At 37.5% G+C, this 22,108-nt stretch overlaps 1 protein-coding gene across 1 annotated transcript in view; it reads right to left on the bottom strand.

Annotated features, from left to right (window-relative positions):
- Positions 1-13,655: 13,655 nt before the first annotated feature.
- LOC140165592 (neuron navigator 2-like) overlaps positions 13,656-22,108 on the bottom strand; it is a 498,228-nt gene continuing 489,775 nt past the window's right edge. The window contains 1 exon segment of the mRNA XM_072188876.1: positions 13,656-19,991. Within this exon segment, the coding sequence (XP_072044977.1) occupies positions 19,863-19,991 (129 nt within the window). The 3' untranslated portion in view covers positions 13,656-19,862.

Below are 22,108 nucleotides of genomic sequence, written 5' to 3'. Positions count from 1 at the left end.
AACCATTCCTAGAAATCTCATGAGTGCCTTCTTGTTTACAGGTGTGGGGTATTGCTCAATTGCTTCAACTTTGGCTTTAATAGGTTTCACCTGACCTTGACCTACAACATATCCCAAGTATGTGACTGTGGCATGGCAAAACTCACTTTTTACCAGATTGACTGTCAATTGTACTTCTGACAGCTTCTTAAACAATTGATGGAGTTGTTCCATGTGTTGTTCCCAAGTTTGACTATAAACAATCAAATCATCTACATACGCTTCACATCCCTCTATGTCTGCCACAATTTGGTTCACCATTCTCTGAAATGTTGCTGGGGCGTTTTTCAAACCGAATGGCATGACTTTGTACTGGTAAAGACCAAATGGTGTACAAAAAGCAGAAATCTCTTTGGCACGGTCTGTGAGTGGAACCTACCAGTACCCTTTCAAAAGATCAAATTTGCTAACAAATTTTGCATTCCCAATTTTGTCTATGCAATCATCAATTCTTGGAATCGGGTACGAGTCTGTCTTTGAATGAACATTTGCAGCTCTCATGTCTGCGACCACTCGGTATGAACCATCAGGCTTGGGAACAAGTATACACGGTGAACTCCATTCACTACTACTTGGTTCTATGATATCATTGTCTAGCATATAATTGATCTCATTTTTGAGATGTTCCATTTTCAATGGATTGACTCTGTAAGGATGCTGCTTGATTGGTTTTGTATCACCAACATCTACGTCATGAAATGCAGCATTTGTTCTACTTGGCGTATCAGGAAATATATTGTTAAATTTGTGAATCAAATTTGCAATTTGACTTTGTTGATCTTGAGAAAGATGACCTAACTTTGAGTCCAAATTAGTGAGCACATCAGAATTGTTCAATTTTACATTATACTCTTTGTGCTCCAGCTCTTTATCCTGGTCAAATGTGACATCAGAATTGTCATCTTTACTCTTGTCTACATTGGCGATTTTGTCTACATCGGCATGTTTGTCTACATTATCAGCATGTTTTACTGTACACACAGGTTTTGGAATGCCACTGTCACTTCTTTCAACATACTCTTTGAGCATATTTATGTGGCATAACTGCCTGCTCTTGCGTCTACCAGGAGTCTTGATAACATAATCTACATCACCCACTTTTGACTCTACCTCACATGGGCCATGATATCTGGCTTGTAATGGGTGTCCTGGAATTGGAAATAGTACTAGAACTTTGTCACCTGGTTTGAACACTCTTTCTTTGGCATGCTTATCATACCATTGTTTCATTTTGGCCTGACCCTGTTTCAAGTTTTCCTTGGCGATATCAGTTGCTCTGTTAAGCCTATGCTTAAAATTGGAGACATAATCCAATAAATTGATATCTGATTTCTCATTGAGCCACTTTTCTTTCAACAACTTTAAGGGCCCGCGCACTGTGTGTCCAAACACTAACTCAAAAGGACTAAATCCTAAAGTTTCCTGAACAGCTTCCCTAGCAGCAAACAACAACAAGTGTACTCCCTCATCCCAGTCCCTCTGAAATTCCAAACAGTATGTTCTGATCATGTTTTTCAAAGTTTGGTGGAACCTTTCTAGTGCACCTTGTGATTCTGGATGGTAAGCACTTGAGGTATACTGTTCTATACCTAATTGATACATGACCTGCTGAAATACTCCAGAAGTAAAGTTTGATCCTTGGTCTGACTGTATGGACTTGGGGAGCCCCACAAATGTGAAGAACTTAGTTAAAGCTTTCACTATTGTCACTGCTTTAATATTTCTCAAGGGTATGGCTTCAGGAAAGCGTGTTGATGCGCACATAATTGTCAGAAGGTATTGATTACCTGACTTAGTCTTTGGTAGGGGCCTACACAATCAATAATAACCCTACTAAATGGTTCATCAAAGGCTGGAATTGGCTTTAATGGAGCAGGAGGTATTTTCTGATTTTGCTTACCTACTACTTGGCATATGTGACATGTTTTGCAATATTCAGAAACATCTTTTCTGAGAGTGGGCCACCAGAAATGTCTCAGAATTCTTTCATGAGTTTTCTTAACACCCAAATGCCCTGCCATGGGACTATCATGTGCTATGTTAATTACTTCAGTGTGGTATACTTTTGGTACCACAATTTGGTGCACTACCTTCCACTCTTCATCGGCAGGTACATCAAGGGGGCGCCATTTTCTCATTAGCACACCATCTTGTTTGTAAAAACAAACAGAATTTTGTTGTTCTGCTTCTTCTAGGGTCAATGCCCTTTGATTGATCTCTTTGAGTTCTGGGTCATTTTGTTGCTCCAGAATTAGCTTGTCATGACTTAATGGGTCTCTCAATGTTTCCCCAATTTGTTCATGCTCAGAGGCTGTGTCATTTTGAGGGTCTTTTATCCCCTGGAGAAGGAAGTTTATCTTCTTTCTCATTCAACTTTGACACAAATGTGTCTTCCAAACTGTAGCCTATGTCATCAATTTGGTTGTCCTCAATTGTTTCTAATGAGGCTCTCTTACTCATTGCCCGTGTCACTGCACATGCAGGAAATATCTCCTCTTCCTCACTATTATCATCCTGTAAACAGGGCTTATCTGTAACTATTGGGTCAGGAAAAACCTTCCCCCCCTGCCAAATCATTTCCTAGCAACATGGACACTCCTTTGACTGGCAATTCATGTCTAACTCATATGGTTACAGGACCAGAAACTAAGTCAGATGTCAAGTTAATTTTGTGGAGAGGTACATTCAGTATTTCCATCCCAATACCCTGGATCAAAGCATTACCTGCTGAACTATCCTCATTAAAGGGCAAAGTTCCTTCCAGAATCATAGACCGTGCACAACACGTATCTCGCACAATCTTGATGGGCTTTGGACTACCATTCTCACCAAGTGATACTACTCCCTCTAACACAAATGGTTCAAATTCTTCACACACCTTGTCGGTCTCACCTCCCTTTTGTGGGAATTCTTGTTTCTTGATTTGACTGACTTTTTCCTTTGACTCAAGCGACACTGCACATCCCACAGTATTACTAGCAGTTTGCTGCTGTTTTTGTGCATCTTGTCTGCCTTTTAAGAAATAACACTGGGTCATCGTATGCCCTGGTCTCTTACAATGAGTACAAGTTACTTTGGCTTTAAATTCAGTCCCAAATTTTGCTCTGTTACCTGAACTCCCTGGGGTCCCTCTACCACCAGCACTATGCTGTGAATTAGACTGAGATCTCCCTTCTTGTGTACCACCCTGATTTGTTCTAGGTTGATTATGACTGAACCTGTTTGAATAACTTCTGTTATGACCAAATCTACTCCCATTCAATTTGTGAGTTAAGCCATAGTCGTCCGCCATTGTCGCCGCTTCGTTTAGCGTCTTAATTTTGCTAGCGCTTTCATCCAAATGGGTTTTAATGTCAACGTGGACACATTTCTTGAACTCTTCTATAAGAACTAATTGCTTAAGTTGGCCGAAATCGTCTTTGACTTCTTTTGACCCAAGCCACCTGTCAAACATTTGTTCTTTTACTCTAGCAAATTCTACATGGGTTTGATCTGCTTGCTTTCTTGAATCTCTGAACTTTTGTCTGTATGCTTCAGGCACCAGTTCATAGGCCTTAAGGACTGCCTGTTTAACTTCTTCATAATCATTACACTTCTCTATTGGTAGAGCTGAGTAAGTTTCCTGGCCTTCCCCACAAAACTACTTTGTAACAGTGGGGTCCAATGCTCTGGAGGCCATTTCAAATTTGTAGCTACCTTTTCAAAATGTTGAAAGTACTCGTCAACTTCTTTTTCTTTGAATTTAGGCACAAGCTTTACATACTTTGTAACGTCAAAGCCTGACTTTGACTTTGAGGAGAAACTTGATGAGTATTTGTCACCTAGCTTAGCCAACTTCTCTTGTTCAAACTCAATTTCTTTTTCTTTCAAATGTGCTTCCATTTGAATTTTTGCTAGTTTTTCCTTTTCTTCCATTTCTAATTTGTGGTGCTCAAGCGCCATCTTTTCTTGGCGTGCTTTTTTCTTCCATTGCTAGTTTTTGTTTTTTAATGTCTAGCCGTTCTTGTTTCTCTTTATTTTCCATATCTAATCTTTCTTGCTTTTCTTTATTTTGCATATCTAGCTTTTGCATGTCCAACTGCAATTGCATTTTCATTTTTTCCATTTCCACCTGAACTTCTAGTTCTTTCAACTTAACTGCATCCCCGATTTCAGTTTTGACCTCTTTTCTCTTGTCCAAAATGGATTCCTCAAAATACTCTTCATCAACCAAAACTTCAATCAAGGCATTTTTGATTATTTGTTTTCTGTTGGCTTGCTTTACATCCAATTCATAGTATTTTGCAAATGCTAATAAATCAGGTTTCTTCAACTTATCAAACTTCTCCCAATCTATAGTTTCAAGAAACTCTTCTGCTTTAAACTCTGCCATACTCTACTTTCACTTTCAAGACTCAGTATATAAATGCCAACTTTTTTTACAGTGTATCTCCCGGACGAGCCCCCAATTTTTGTTACGAGTCGTACTTGACTCAAGGCCAAAATCACCTTTTACCCGAACTCACACGAATGCACAACACAAATACACTGTTTGATTAAGCTAACATAATCTAAGTCTTTAATTGAAAACAAAGTATGCTTGGTACATATAACAACAATATACACTAAAATCACACAATCAGTTTTACTCTATCGGTACTTAACCAGCGGTCTTCTTGTTGGTGATTCTAGAGTTCTTGCAATGTTCTGGACGCCTGATGTAATATATCCTTATTCACTTGTCCTGCGAAAATCAGCGAAGTCCATAGTACACTTGCATTTATAAATCCTTGCGTATAAAATCCTTATACGAAAATGATGATGCTTCCTCCAATCTCCTTTGCGCTGCTATCTCCACAAATATATCTCCTTGCGCTGCTTGCTCCACAAATATATCTCCTTGCGCTGCTTTCTCCAAAAATGGTGTTTCTTTCACCAACCACTCTTTTCCAGGGAACAGGTTTCTTTAACACAGCTCCGCTGTTTTTGACAGATGTGTGGCCTTCACAAACCCAGCAAACTCCAGCAATTTGACAGAAGAACTTTTAATCCTTTGATGAGGAAGAGCACTTTTGTGTGCTCGCTGTCTTCTTCGTTGCTGTATTAAAATTAGCTCAATTATTGGCTATATAAACCTTCAGCTTTTTATATCAGTACTCATGCAAAAAACCCATCATCTATCAATAAACCATTACTTCAATCACATTTTCACAACATTGCTGCAATCTTGGGATTTCCCAAGATTAATTATACACATTCACCTTTCACATTACATCACTTCCTGGGGGGTTTTCCTGACTATGGTGCAATATACTGAACTGGGAATTTCCAAGTTCCAAACATAGATCTGACTTTGTTTACAATAATTTGGGGAATTCCAAAATACAAGGGGTTTCCATCTCATGAAATACTTTCAGCTTGTAAACAAAGTTAAATAACTAAATTAAATCAAATTACTCAGGGCACCTCACAACATAAAAGGGACTCATCATTGGAATACCTATAGGCACAGATCTGTATACATAGAAGGGACTAATCAGTGGAATACCTATAGACACAGGTCTGTATACATAGAAGGGAACTCATCAGTGGAATACCTATAGACACAGGTCTGTATACATAGAAGGGGCTCATCAGTGGACTACATATAGGCACAGGTCTGTATACATAAAAGGGATTCATCATTTGAATACCTATAGGCACAGATCTATATACACAGAAGGGACTCATCATTGGAATACCTATAGGCACAGATCTGTATACATAGAAGGGAACTCATCATTGGAGTACCTACAGGCACAGGTCTGTATACATTGGAATACCTATAGGCACAGATCTGTATACATAGAAGGGGCTCATCAGTGGAATACATATAGGCACAGGTCTGTATACATAAAAGGGATTCATCATTTGAACACCTATAGGCACAGATCTATATACACAGAAGGGACCCATCAGTGGAATACCTATAGACACAGGGATGTGTACAAAGAAGGGGCTCATCAGTGGAATACCTATAGGCACAGATCTGTATACATAGAAGGGACTCATCATTGGAATACCTATAGGCACAGATCTGTATACATAGAAGGGAACTCATCATTGGAATACCTACAGGCACAGGTCTGTATACATAGAAGGGACTCATCAGTGGAATACCTATAGACACAGGTCTGTATACATAGAAGGGACTCATCAGTGGAATACATATAGGCACAGGTCTGTATACATAAAAGGGACTCATCATTGGAATACCTATAGGCACAGATCTGTATACATAGAAGGGACTAATCAGTGGAATACCTATAGACACAGGTCTGTATACATAGAAGGGAACTCATCAGTGGAATACCTATAGACACAGGTCTGTATACATAGAAGGGGCTCATCAGTGGACTACATATAGGCACAGGTCTGTATACATAAAAGGGACTCATCATTGGAATACCTATAGGCACAGATCTATATACACAGAAGGGACTAATCAGTGGAATACCTATAGGCACAGATCTGTATACATAGAAGGGAACTCATCATTGGAATACCTACAGGCACAGGTCTGTATACATAGAAGGGACTCATCAGTGGAATACCTATAGACACAGGTCTGTATACATAGAAGGGGCTCATCATTGTAATACTTATAGGCACAGGTCTGTATACATAGAAGGGGCTCGTCAGTGGAATACATATAGGCACAGGTCTGTATACATAAAAGGGATTCATCATTTGAATACCTATAGGCACAGATCTATATACACAGAAGGGACTCATCAGTGGAATACCTATAGACACAGGTATGTGTACATAGAAGGGGCTCATCAGTGGAATACCTATAGGCACAGGTCTGTATACATAGAAGGGGCTCATCAGTGGACTACATATAGGCACAGGTCTGTATACATAAAAGGGATTCATCATTTGAATACCTATAGGCACAGATCTATATACACAGAAGGGACTCATCATTGGAATACCTATAGGCACAGATCTGTATACATAGAAGGGAACTCATCATTGGAGTACCTACAGGCACAGGTCTGTATACATAAAAGGGACTCATCATTGGAATACCTATAGGCACAGATCTGTATACATAGAAGGGGCTCATCAGTGGAATACATATAGGCACAGGTCTGTATACATAAAAGGGATTCATCATTTGAACACCTATAGGCACAGATCTATATACACAGAAGGGACCCATCAGTGGAATACCTATAGACACAGGTATGTGTACATAGAAGGGGCTCATCAGTGGAATACCTATAGGCACAGATCTGTATACATAGAAGGGACTCATCATTGGAATACCTATAGGCACAGATCTGTATACATAGAAGGGAACTCATCATTGGAATACCTACAGGCACAGGTCTGTATACATAGAAGGGACTCATCAGTGGAATACCTATAGACACAGGTCTGTATACATAGAAGGGACTCATCAGTGGAATACATATAGGCACAGGTCTGTATACATAAAAGGGACTCATCATTGGAATACCTATAGGCACAGATCTGTATACATAGAAGGGACTAATCAGTGGAATACCTATAGACACAGGTCTGTATACATAGAAGGGAACTCATCAGTGGAATACCTATAGACACAGGTCTGTATACATAGAAGGGGCTCATCAGTGGACTACATATAGGCACAGGTCTGTATACATAAAAGGGACTCATCATTGGAATACCTATAGGCACAGATCTATATACACAGAAGGGACTAATCAGTGGAATACCTATAGGCACAGATCTGTATACATAGAAGGGAACTCATCATTGGAATACCTACAGGCACAGGTCTGTATACATAGAAGGGACTCATCAGTGGAATACCTATAGACACAGGTCTGTATACATAGAAGGGGCTCATCATTGTAATACCTATAGGCACAGGTCTGTATACATAGAAGGGGCTCGTCAGTGGAATACATATAGGCACAGGTCTGTATACATAAAAGGGATTCATCATTTGAATACCTATAGGCACAGATCTATATACACAGAAGGGACTCATCAGTGGAATACCTATAGACACAGGTATGTGTACATAGAAGGGGCTCATCAGTGGAATACCTATAGGCACAGGTCTGTATACATAGAAGGGGCTCATCAGTGGACTACATATAGGCACAGGTCTGTATACATAAAAGGGATTCATCATTTGAATACCTATAGGCACAGATCTATATACACAGAAGGGACTCATCATTGGAATACCTATAGGCACAGATCTGTATACATAGAAGGGAACTCATCATTGGAGTACCTACAGGCACAGGTCTGTATACATAAAAGGGACTCATCATTGGAATACCTATAGGCACAGATCTGTATACATAGAAGGGGCTCATCAGTGGAATACATATAGGCACAGGTCTGTATACATAAAAGGGATTCATCATTTGAACACCTATAGGCACAGATCTATATACACAGAAGGGACCCATCAGTGGAATACCTATAGACACAGGTATGTGTACATAGAAGGGGCTCATCAGTGGAATACCTATACGCACAGATCTGTATACATAGAAGGGACTCATCATTGGAATACCTATAGGCACAGATCTGTATACATAGAAGGAACTCATCATTGGAATACCTACAGGCACAGGTCTGTATACATAGAAGGGACTCATCAGTGGAATACCTATAGACACAGGTCTGTATACATAGAAGGGACTCATCAGTGGAATACATATAGGCACAGGTCTGTATACATAAAAGGGACTCATCATTGGAATACCTATAGGCACAGATCTGTATACATAGAAGGGACTAATCAGTGGAATACCTATAGACACAGGTCTGTATACATAGAAGGGAACTCATCAGTGGAATACCTATAGACACAGGTCTGTATACATAGAAGGGGCTTATCAGTGGACTACATATAGGCACAGGTCTGTATACATAAAAGGGGCTCATCAGTGGACTACATATAGGCACAGGTCTGTATACATAAAAGGGATTCATCATTTGAACACCTATAGGCACAGATCTATATACACAGAAGGGACCCATCAGTGGAATACCTATAGACACAGGTATGTGTACATAGAAGGGGCTCATCAGTGGAATACCTATAGGCACAGATCTGTATACATAGAAGGGACTCATCATTGGAATACCTATAGGCACAGATCTGTATACATAGAAGGGAACTCATCATTGGAATACCTACAGGCACAGGTCTGTATACATAGAAGGGACTCATCAGTGGAATACCTATAGACACAGGTCTGTATACATAGAAGGGACTCATCAGTGGAATACATATAGGCACAGGTCTGTATACATAAAAGGGACTCATCATTGGAATACCTATAGGCACAGATCTGTATACATAGAAGGGACTAATCAGTGGAATACCTATAGACACATGTCTGTATACATAGAAGGGAACTCATCATTGGAATACCTATAGACACAGGTCTGTATACATAGAAGGGGCTCATCAGTGGACTACATATAGGCACAGGTCTGTATACATAAAAGGGACTCATCATTGGAATACCTATAGGCACAGATCTATATACACAGAAGGGACTAATCAGTGGAATACCTATAGGCACAGATCTGTATACATAGAAGGGAACTCATCATTGGAATACCTACAGGCACAGGTCTGTATACATAGAAGGGACTCATCAGTGGAATACCTATAGACACAGGTCTGTATACATAGAAGGGGCTCATCATTGTAATACCTATATGCACAGGTCTGTATACATAGAAGGGGCTCGTCAGTGGAATACATATAGGCACAGGTCTGTATACATAAAAGGGATTCATCATTTGAATACCTATAGTAGGGATAACCATCAAAATTTCATGTTGACCCTATTGCTACAAAAGATTGTTTTCTGAGTAGAACTAATCAACAGAAGTATTTTGGTGGTTAAATGGTCAAAATCGGTCAAAAACTTTTCGAATTATGAATTATCAAAGTTTCCCATTCTGACCGGTCATTGGAACGAAATAAAATGACAAGGTCCAAAAATAGCAGTTGGGAGCAAAATTGGCATAAGCATATATTTACCTTTATATATTTCTTTATTTTAACATATTTGCAAACATGAAACAAGCATATTGTGAAAGTATCAAAGGGTTTCTTATGAAATGGCACTTAACTAGTCACTGGCATAACTTATTTTTTCAAACCAAGGCATTGAAATCATGCATTTAGAGGACATTTGCCAAAAATCATCCAAGATAGCCGATATGGCACAAAATCAAAATTGCACTAAGTAGGTGAACTTCTTTTTCACAACCAAGAATTTCAATGTTATTGGGTTTAATATGACCAATTAGTAGGTGTATGTAAACAAAATCTTAAGTTTTGAAGGTCATTGACTCATTCACAACAATAGAGATTATCCTCATCATGCTCATGTGTATTCCTGTAGTATTCCTCATTCAAACCAAAGTAGCACTCAATACATTATGAGTATCTTTGTTCAAACCAATTCAATGCTTGACCTCGGAGTTACCTGCATGACTATCGCTGGCTATTTTGAAATAGTTATGGTTGCACATTCAGGTACTTCTTTTGAAAGTCCTAAACAAGGTATAGCCAGCAGCAAGTTGTAGATGTTATAGGCCTAAATATAAGAAAACGTTTAGGGTTAAGATCAGGTGAACAATACATCGAATGAGCACGAAACTTCACATTTATGTTCAGAAAGGTGTCTTCTTAACATGATTTGAAAGGAATATAAAAATTCCAAAGGGAAGCTGGTGATTTAACTTGTAACTCGAGATCTACTTGTTCAATTTTTTAACCTTTTTACAGAGGGTATGATAGAGGTATTACTGGCAACTCTGCCAAATTACAGCTCAGTAAGCCACGTTTTTCACCTGATCTTACTGATTTGAATATTTTGTGCCATTCTTGAGCAGTGCTAAACTCAGCCACTGGCAATTAAGCGCACTGTGGCGATGGACCAATTTTGACTCGCACTTACAGAAAAACAAAATAAGTTATGTTGCTGTAATTTGCAAAATAGTTACAAAATATAATTGGCAGTAACTTCCCCAAATTTTACAGAACAATATTGAAAAATAAAAGAATGAGATCAATTTAGAAATGTATGTGCAAGCAGTGCACAGTTGAGCTCCCTGCATGTCTATGGGAGTGTTCTAATCAAGTTGATGGTTCATTGGTCATCCCTACCTATAGGCACAGATCTATATACACAGAAGGGACTCATCAGTGGAATACCTATAGACACAGGTATGTGTACATAGAAGGGGCTCATCAGTGGAATACCTATAGGCACAGATCTGTATACATAGAAGGGACTCATCATTGGAATACCTATAGGCACAGATCTGTATACATAGAAGGGAACTCATCATTGGAGTACCTACAGGCACAGGTCTGTATACATAGAAGGGACTCATCAGTGGAATACCTATAGACACAGGTCTGTATACATAGAAGGGACTCATCAGTGGAATACATATAGGCACAGGTCTGTATACATAAAAGGGACTCATCATTGGAATACCTATAGGCACAGATCTGTATACATAGAAGGGACTAATCAGTGGAATACCTATAGACACAGGTCTGTATACAGAAGGGAACTCATCAGTGGAATACCTATAGACACAGATCTGTATACATAGAAGGGGCTCATCAGTGGACTACATATAGGCACAGGTCTGTATACATAAAAGGGATTCATCATTTGAATACCTATAGGCACAGATCTATATACACAGAAGGGACACATCATTGGAATACCTATAGGCACAGATCTGTATACATAGAAGGGAACTCATCATTGGAGTACCTACAGGCACAGGTCTGTATACATAAAAGGGACTCATCAGTGGAATACCTATAGGCACAGATCTGTATACATAGAAGGGACTCATCATTGGAATACCTACAGACACAGGGCTGTATACATAGAAGGGACTCATCATTGGTATACTTATAGACACAGGTCTGTATACACAGAAGGGACTCATCAGTGGAATACCTATAGGCACATATCTGTATGCATAAAAGGGACTCATCAGTGGAATACCTATAGACACGTGTCTGTATACATAGAAGGGACTAATCAGTGGAATACCTATAATAGGCACAGGTCTGTATACATGAAGGGGACTCATTATTGGAATACTTATAGACATAGATCTGTATACATAGGCACAGGTATGTATACAATGAAGGGATTCATCATTTGAATACCTATAGGCACAGATTTGTATACACAGAAGGGACTCATCAGTGGAATACCTATAGGCACAAAGGCACAGGTCTGTTTACATAGAAGGGACTCATCATTGGAATATCTATAGACATGGGTCTGTATAATTATAGAAGGGACTCATCAGTGGATAGACCCTCCCTCGGGTCCGTGGAGAACGACTGGTAATGTAGATTACATAGCATTAAAAATCAACCCAATACACGGACCCTCCCAGTCTGTAGGCAATTTGACTTCCAGCTCCCACAAACTGCTGGAAGTTCACTTTTACGGATTTGGAGTCACGCAATCTTTCTATATACCACGTCCATGTTTTCACTACATTAACGTTTGTGTAGCGACTAAACAACGATATTGTATCCGACCAATCAACGCAGCTTGGCAGCGCTGGGATATTTGAAAAGGCTTCCTAGCTAAATAATGTGCAAACATTTGCAAACCGCACGCGATAATGTACATAATATGGACAATAGGCCTAAGTCCGAGTCGAGTGGTTGCCTTTTATTATTGCGCGTACCATGGGTCTATCAGACGCGTGCCACTTGAGCTCAATACCTCTCAGTTGTTGACAAGTGTCCCATCCGATCTTAAGCGTCACATCCCCGGCATAGCTTTGTGCTACCATATTTGAATTGAAACTGGGGCGGGGCTTTCGTAATTGACATCGGAATCACCGTGCTGCGTTGAACGAATATTTGGAAGTGAGATCTCTAACAGATTGGACCAGTCTCGGAATCAGCGCTCAATGGACTTTCGCGTTCACTCATAATACGAGCATATTTCTACCTTGCTGCATGGTTGACTGTGGTGGGTGTAATTAGTGGCGTCGATTTGTGGATGAAGAGGTATGGGATTTTTGGCATTGAAGAAAATAAGGGGGGAGTTGGCATTTTTTTTTCATAGGGCATTACGTAATTATTTATTGTTACATTATCCAGAGATGGAACCGAACCGAGACTGGGGCCAGTCTAATCAGTGGAATACCTATAGGCACGGGTCTGTATACATAGAAGGGCCTCGTCAGTGGAATACCTACAGACACAGATTTGTATACATAGAATACCTACAGACACATGACTGTATACATAGAAGGGACTCATTGGTATACTTATAGACACAGGTCTATACACAGAAGGGACTCATCATTGGAATACCTATAGGCACAGATCTGTATACATAGAAGGGAACTCATCATTGGAATACCTACAGGCACAGGTCTGTATACATAGAAGGGACTCATCAGTGGAATACCTATAGACACAGGTCTGTATACATAGAAGGGACTCATCAGTGGAATACCTATGGACACAGATCTGTATACATAGAAGGGACTCATCATTGGAATACCTATTAATAGACGCAGGTTTGTATACAAAGAAAGGAAACAACAATAAACTCTTCATTTTCTGTGAGATAATCTCATAAAAATATTTTATTACAAATATTTTACAGAATTTCTCTTTCTCTCATGCACACAATACCAATTCTACACATTGTTTAATCAGTTCCTTTTTTCTTATAAAACGTGTAGACACTGTAATATCTCTGTCTTGTGTGCAGACATTATGTAATATCCCCTTTTTTGAAATGTTAAAATTCAAACCAGTTTTAAATGTCAATATGACTTACTTAATGTTCCACAAGTTGTGCTATCATTGTAAGGTAGATTTCACATCAAATTGTGTACTGCCATATCAAAATGATACAGTTGTCAAAAAGTCAAGGTTTTAACCAATAAATATAAAAGAAATAAAAAGAAATCTTGGTCACCCTTGCTCTGTAAAAGATACAAATGAGACTACAAAGTAGTTTTTCTGTCATATCCATACCTAATGTTTTGTACCTGTTCATACTATTATGCTATGGTCATACACAAGGTTTGTTTAACTAAATCAAATTGATTACTTTATTTTATAAGCCATCATAATTATTTTTGATTTGTCTATGGACAAGAAAATGGGAACCCTGGAGTGGGGAGGAGCACCACAATACATTATACTTTCTGTTTATTGTTGAGTCCAAGCAAATTGCTATCCACCAATCGCATAGTTTGAATAAAATAAATACCTTGCACTGTTCATTAAGTTTTTTTAATAGCTAAATTTAAAATGGGATTGTCATCAGAATGAAATGCAAGTGACAACCAACAAAAAGGAAATAGTATAGGAAAGCTACAGGAATGTCAAAATATATGGGCAGTCATTAAGATCTTGGAGGCCCAAATAGAGTGTGAGCAAACTGCTTGAAAGTATGACATCCCTGCTGCCCTGTTTCCTATGGTCTGGCATCAGGTAGCACACTTGAAAGTATGACATCCCTGCTGCCCTGTTTCCTATGGTCTGGCATAAGGTAGCACATGTAATATGCTGTATTTTTTCAATCATCCAAGAAAACAAATCATATTATTTGGTTGTTGCATTTCCAATCACATTGTTAATTTTGAAATCCCATACTAAATATATCTCTGCAGCTAGTTAAATGACTAAATGTTATTGTGAAGTCAAGATATTAACTTGAGCTGCCAAAATACACTTGCGCAAGGTTTGCGGTAATGACTGTAAATAGTCTACAACGTTTGAATGGCTGGGTCATTATTCTCAGGCTCACTATTCTACCTATCATGTGCAATGAGGGACAAACCATGAATGCTTTTTCTTCATGCCTAATCATATATTTGACTTCTGGAATATTGGATAGAATTTTTAGACACCGAGGAGTAAAGTTCCTTTATATTTAGATTAATATATGCACTCGGTTTGTTACCTTTTACTCACCCATCTCATCCAGAGGCAGTTCCAGAAGGGGGCACGGGGGCAATCAAAATCACCCCATTTTAGCCAACTATTGTCACTATGCCCCCCCCCCCTAATTGACCATCAAATCCTGGATCTGCCCCTCACCCACCAAACTTATCTATCACACAAACATGTCCTTTGCTATATCAACTACACAGGCAAAGTTCATATATACAAGCATATGAAATGTAAAATGATCTTGATGGTCAAATTACTTTTCAAATGACACTGTATATACTGATCTTTATCCTATTATTTGAGGAGAATGTTTGCAACTTCATTAATAATAAATAATTATCTCACATATTTTCTAGAATCAAAATGCACTTAAACATGTAGCGTAATTCACAAAAAAAAATCAAAATGAGAAACCTACAGTATAATAGTAATACTGCGTATACAAAACAATTCACTTCAACAGGTTATATTAAATGCAAACATGAATCCCACTACTAAAGCTTCACATTCTTAGCAAGTTCACTGACCTTTGACCCCATTCATATCCCTATTTTGAAACCAGCCTTCACTCAGTAGTAAGATAATATTACACAAAAGCACCATTTTTAAGTTCCAGCAGCGTAAAAAAAATCTTGTTAACAATGACCCTATAGCGCTGATATACAACATTGCACATTGGTTCAAAAAGACATAAAAATTTAAATGATTACTGCGCAAATAACATAACTTACATTTATAAAACCAGGTATCATCTTAACAAGTATTTACGACTACCGTAATTACATTTTACACACATATAACAACTATAATATTTTCTTGATAAATTTGAGTTTATGCAATTTGACAAATCTTGTTCACAGAGTACTGAACATTAAACACATAAATAAAGTCTACTGTTGGTGTATCTAGTCCATGTGATGTAACTACAGCTGATACATACAAATCAGCTAACAATACCCACAAGAGACACTGTCCAGCTTCAATGAAGAACATACCACCCTATACAACCACAAAACATGGTTAAACAATCAAACCATTACGCTTATTTTAGTAGCATTTTTCAAAAACAGCATAAACATTGTAAATTGGATGAATGTGATTTCATTGAGTAATGTTTAGGCAACAAAACACTTGTGACACTGAAGACCCATGGCCAGCACCATGAATGCAGAAAAGAAACAATGCAAATCAGGATTATCTTTGGATAGAAGTTTGGTACTAATGATTGATGGTATGCTGGGTACAAACAAACTAAATTTGTGCATTATCCTTTTCTTGTGATGAATTGTTGATTGATTAAGGAATTCTGATCACAGATAGCTATTATAATAATGATTATTATTTGTAAATCTGCATATTGCATAGTGTCTGCAAAGTACCTGGATGACTACAAGAATTAAAAAAAGTGTGCAGATGATGTGTGCACACACATACATTTTGCCAATTGGCATCACCCCCCCACCGAGTTGGGTCAAATCAGTCAAATTTATTTTTACCAAGTCTGATAAAAATAGTAATAATGATAAATGGCTTACTTTGGTGTGATACAACTAAGTAATTTTTGAATAAAGTGCAATATATTGTTGATTATGTAACGCTGGCATTGATTTGAACCGTTGAATAGTTTCTATTATATACCGCATACATTCTTGTTTGATTGGTTAAAACCATGCCACATGCTATGAAATAGTTGAATGATTCTTGAGTTGAATGGTTGTTCCCATGACAGCAGGAAATAGTAGTACTATTCCCTGGGCAATAGTACTACTATTTCCCGCTGTCATGGCAACAACCTAACTGTCTCGCTGTATGCACTGCTTTACGCAGAGATGGCGCATGCCTGGCGCATGCCATACACACGCCAACTTTGTTGTTGCTTGTGTGTGACATTTCTGAAAACAGTGGTTCGTTGTGTAAATATTTGGTAAAAAAATCTATGTATGAGGTATATAAAACAAATATTGATTGCCCTTTGTAAGGAAAATAGTATGGTTTTGAGATCACTCGGAGCAATAGTATTTGTATACTATTCAACACATCAACACCTGGAAATGAATTTATTCCTTATCATTATATAAAACAAATATTGCCTGCCTATGTTTGTGCAATGGTATAAATATATCACTGTCAAGTTTGAACTGTTCCATCAAATTTGACATTATACTATATTTTGTTGCCATTGCACGCTCATGTCTTCAATATTTGTATACTGTATCACACTCAAAGCCATTCTATTATTTTATATAGAATATTTCCCCTTCCAATGCTGATACAGATAATGCTAGATGTGTGACAATGTCACATACTCCAAAAGATCCATCAGATGTGTGACAAAACAACATACTTGAGCAGACAGCAGTAAACTGACACATCCACAGCCATCGATAGCAACATATTTTACCTAAAAAAGATGAATAAATTTAGGCACCATATAGTTAGGTGCCAGCCCTCATTTTTGTTTTTGAATACAAAAAGATGTGATAGCTGGTTTATTACTCAATAACAAACACTGTTGTTCTGTTGCAATGTTGCACTAAAGTACAAACAAATTCAAAGTTCTGCTGATACAGTTCTGACACCATAGGACTGAGCATTAATGAACCATTTTGTGTCATGTGAACAGTTGGCAATAAACCTAAGAAAACAAAATCAAAAGTCAGTACACTACATACTCTGAGATGCAAGTACTCCTTAAAACACTGTAATACAATCTTTTTATATACAATTATATTCATCATTATCATATTTACATATTTACAAATTATTACAAAATGATACTAATTACAAGAAAATGTGAAAGTAAACTACAGAATGTACATTTTTACATTTAAACTTATTTTACTTTTTTGATGTCAAATACAGAAATAAAACAATTAAAGAATTCTACAAATAGATAAATCTGATAACAATTGTCAAAATCATTGGGTTGATCAGAATAGTTATTTTGAATCTACAAAATATCTCTTATTTCATTATTACTGTTACATGTTACATACACAATTTAAAAAACAGGTGTTTCATTGCATATTATTTACACTCTATGGAGATTCTCTAAATTATGTAACATATGTTATGCAAATTATTTAAAATTGTGCATTTTAGCCATCAGACTCTGAAACAAAACTATTTGACATTTTGCATTTTTGTTACTCATCAAAATTTATAACTATATATACATACAGAGCCAATGCAAAATGCCACAATAATTAATTGTGGCACTTAAAAAAGTGAACGAGAAATAAAAACAGACAGTACACAAACACACCTACTTGTAAATACCTTCAAACGAGTACCTCATTCTGCATATGATTTAATCCTATCTAACCAAGGACTCACATACCCGTCTTTAATCAACACACCGTGGACCTCACATACACACCAGACAACTTACTAACCATCCATGCCCATCCTGAATGCATTTTTACGTTATTTGCCGGTTACGTCCACGGTCGGAGGTGTGTCCTTGTTTGTGATGTGTGTATCCATATGTAGGTCCTCGTTTGGAGGTATTTACAAACACTTGGGTGTCACATTGATATCATTCTCAATGTTAACAAGAGCCACACATATTCTATTATAAATTAAGGGCATAACACAAGGAGGGGGCATAAGTCTTTTCCCAAAAGGCACCCAATTTTGTAAATTATAGATCTTTGGGTGGAAGTTTGGGTAAACTGTAATTGGCAAGTTTGCCAAAATATTTCAACATATACATGCGTAAGTTGGTACAGTCATATTCAGGTATGATATCTGGCCTAAGAAAGAGGATCTGTTAATTCTGATTATGATATGTGTGTCTGTGGCATATCTAAAGAAGTGCATATAATCTGCCATTTCTTTTAACTGAGAATGAAAAACATATGGAAACATTGAATACATAATGAGGATTGTCCTGGTGCAAACAACACAGTATACCGCAACCTCAATCCCAGAGACTAAAGTTGAATCATTTTTATACAACTTTCAAATACCTATCTGACTTATCCAAATTGATCCATAATCCAGAGATAGTACCTTTGCGATGATACACATAGACATATTTCTGATCTAGGCATCAGGGACAAGATATTCTAGATATGGTATGCACATGACGACATAAAAGACAATTTAAATTGGTACAATGAGTGGTTGAATACAATCACAAACAAATCATCTTTAAATATCTAGAACAATTTTGTCTTAAGTACAACATTATTTTTACAGATTTTTGGAGAATACTGAACAACTTGTTGACCTCAAAAACATGCAGTTACGATCAAACAAAATTGCACTTGTGCAAATAAAGAATGACTTTTTCAGTCTTATATAAAGTACGCTTATCAGAAGCAGGATGCTCTCTCTCTCTCCACAAAGATAAATAGGCACTAATTTTTGTGGGATATTGTCTACATATGTTTTAAAACTGGTGACAATGCAATATTCCATAATTTGAAAGAGCCTAGTTTGTTTATGCACAGCAAGATGGAAGGAGCTAGGCAGGGCCTTGTTGTGTGCATCCTTATGGCAATTCAGTTTGTGACCCACAAGCTAGGTAACTTTTGAAATGAGCATTGTTTAGGACATGCCCTTTGTCTGCATGATGAGCATTATCCAATGATGTCTCCATACTAATAATGGTATCCACAATGGTATGATAATGTGATAGCAGCTGCAACTATTCAGCACTGCAATCACAGTAGATATGAATTGCAATTGTCCATGTTTTTAACATTCTCTGGTACCAAACCAGGTAGCAGCAATCAGTCACTCAGCTAGGTTTTGTAATAATTCACTATGTTGCATTCAAAACGGGTATCCCTGAAAGCCCATGTGATCCTCTTTCTTCGGAATGGTTGGCATAGAGGGCGCTTGTCTAAACAGCGACTTCTTGTGAGATATCTTCATTACTCATGCCTACACTATCTAGGCTGTTGGTGTCGCTCTCGCAACTTTGGTTGCCAGAATAATTGGCTGCTTCCTGTAGCCTCATTAGCATATTAAACTGTAGCGGAACAAAAAGACGACACAATCGATTAAATTAGCATGTAATGTATATAATCAAATATTAAATCACAAGTACTTTTACAAGCAGACAAGATAATCTCCCAATTGAAAATAAAATCATAACATGTCCACCATTTCTTCTCATCTGGTAATTGTGGCAATCTCAAAGTACCTTCTTCCTGTGCGTAAATGTAATGTGCGCACAAGAGCCAAGTCCGCGTTCGCATAGTCTTGGTCAATAATGCTTGAGGAAAAGCTGAGCAATCAATTTACGCTTCAGCTTAAATCACCAAATGTTTGATCAGAAATTACAAAGTTCAAATAAACACTCACAGGCATACACAAGTAATCATTACATGCACAGATTATTACAATACCACAAATCAAGCAATAAAATAAAGAATTAAACAGATATTTCTTTCATAAATTTCAAATCACATTGTGTTTTTCTTGCAAAAATACCAAATACGGATGCATGCTTGTTGAGCACATTAATGACAATAGAATAATATTGTTGTATAAGAATGGGTGTGAAATTAAAGGTTTTATATTATAAACTGCAATGCAAAATATTGCAACAATAAGCCGGTGTATACCTACTTAATACAATTTCAAATATTATATTTTCAAATGGTTGGGAGACTAAAAACAGCAATCACTTTTCTTCTTAAAATGCAGAAATTCTAAATTCATTATTTTCAGATCAAAACATTTACACACATAATAATTATGTAGAAATAAATTAGCACTGTACATTAGAAAAAACAAACAGAATACATGTAGCTGAAATAAACAACACAAAGAAACCATGCAAAATCACTGATGGCTCTGACCTATTAATTGTAGAATGTTGACCCTTACATTAATATCCAAATACTTGATCACAATGGTCATTGTAGTAATGTGTTTTTTTCCTAAAATCAAGATTTCATAATTGTTTAAGGCAAGTGGGATGGCAGGCCACAATATTTGTCCAGTTTTAGCCATTCACCTACAAATCTGTAATGATCTCTTATATTGATCATATAGGAAATGAGCCAATCGTATTTATATAATTTATATTTACTTAGGTCTAGCGATTCTTGAGATAAAGTAAATAATATACCAACATGAAATTAAGCAAATGAGGCGGAAATTACAGCCCTTATAATCAAACCTTGGGATTTCCTTTATAGAACCCAACACCACTCCTATTGTGTGTCAGCTTTATTGGTCTCAATATTTGATAGGTCATGTTCCCTTGTGACTGCCTTAAATCTCACATGGACTACATGGTACAATATTATGTATTTGGGAAATGTAAAGGTCAACCATATTAGCTAAAGGTCAATGCATAACCACGGCAACAACACTAATCACAATCCAACTATATTGAAGTGACTGATCACATGACTCAATTTATTACCTAGACTACAGAGTTGGGCTATCACAGCTACGAGGGCTGGAGTAGCCAGACGCCTCTTGCAAATGCATAAGCATGCTCAGCTGTAAATGTCATTGGTTAGGAAAGAATGACGGAGTCAGTAGAAAAGAAAGAAGATTATATAATAAACCAGGATTAAAATCTAAATTGCAAAAAACTAGGTGAGAGTGCAATTGAATATATTATTATACTGATACACTGGGTAATCTAATGGTTACCAAGCTGGTGATACATCCCAGGGGGGTACTCAGTACAAATGACCATACGGGGACGTGCCACAAACATGGGTAGCATTTTCAGCCTTCTGGTATATCAATGACCCCTTTTTCAAAGCCTATTTTGGTATATGAATGGGTCCTTTTTTCAAAATTTTCTAATTTTTTTTCGGAAAACAGCCCAATTTGTCCTTAATCTAGCCAAAATGTTCTAAATTTTCCCAAAATTTTGGGAAAATTTGTAAAAACTAAGACAATTTTGGGTAAATTCGGCGAAAATTTTGACTTTTGGTATATCAATGGGTCCAAATTTCTTGAAAAATTGGTATATTTATGGGTCTACTTCCAAAATCTCAGCTGCACGTCCCTACCAAAACTAAACTTGAGTACCCCGGTGATACATAACCCTGCTTGCCTAGCCCAATGTGAAATAATGGGAAAATAAATGCAGGCATTTGGACCATTTAAAATGGACTT

This window comes from Amphiura filiformis, chromosome 12, assembly GCF_039555335.1.
Source record: "Amphiura filiformis chromosome 12, Afil_fr2py, whole genome shotgun sequence".
NCBI classification, from domain to species: Eukaryota; Metazoa; Echinodermata; class Ophiuroidea; order Amphilepidida; family Amphiuridae; genus Amphiura; species Amphiura filiformis.
This window is presented reverse-complemented; position numbering and strand designations above follow the sequence as displayed.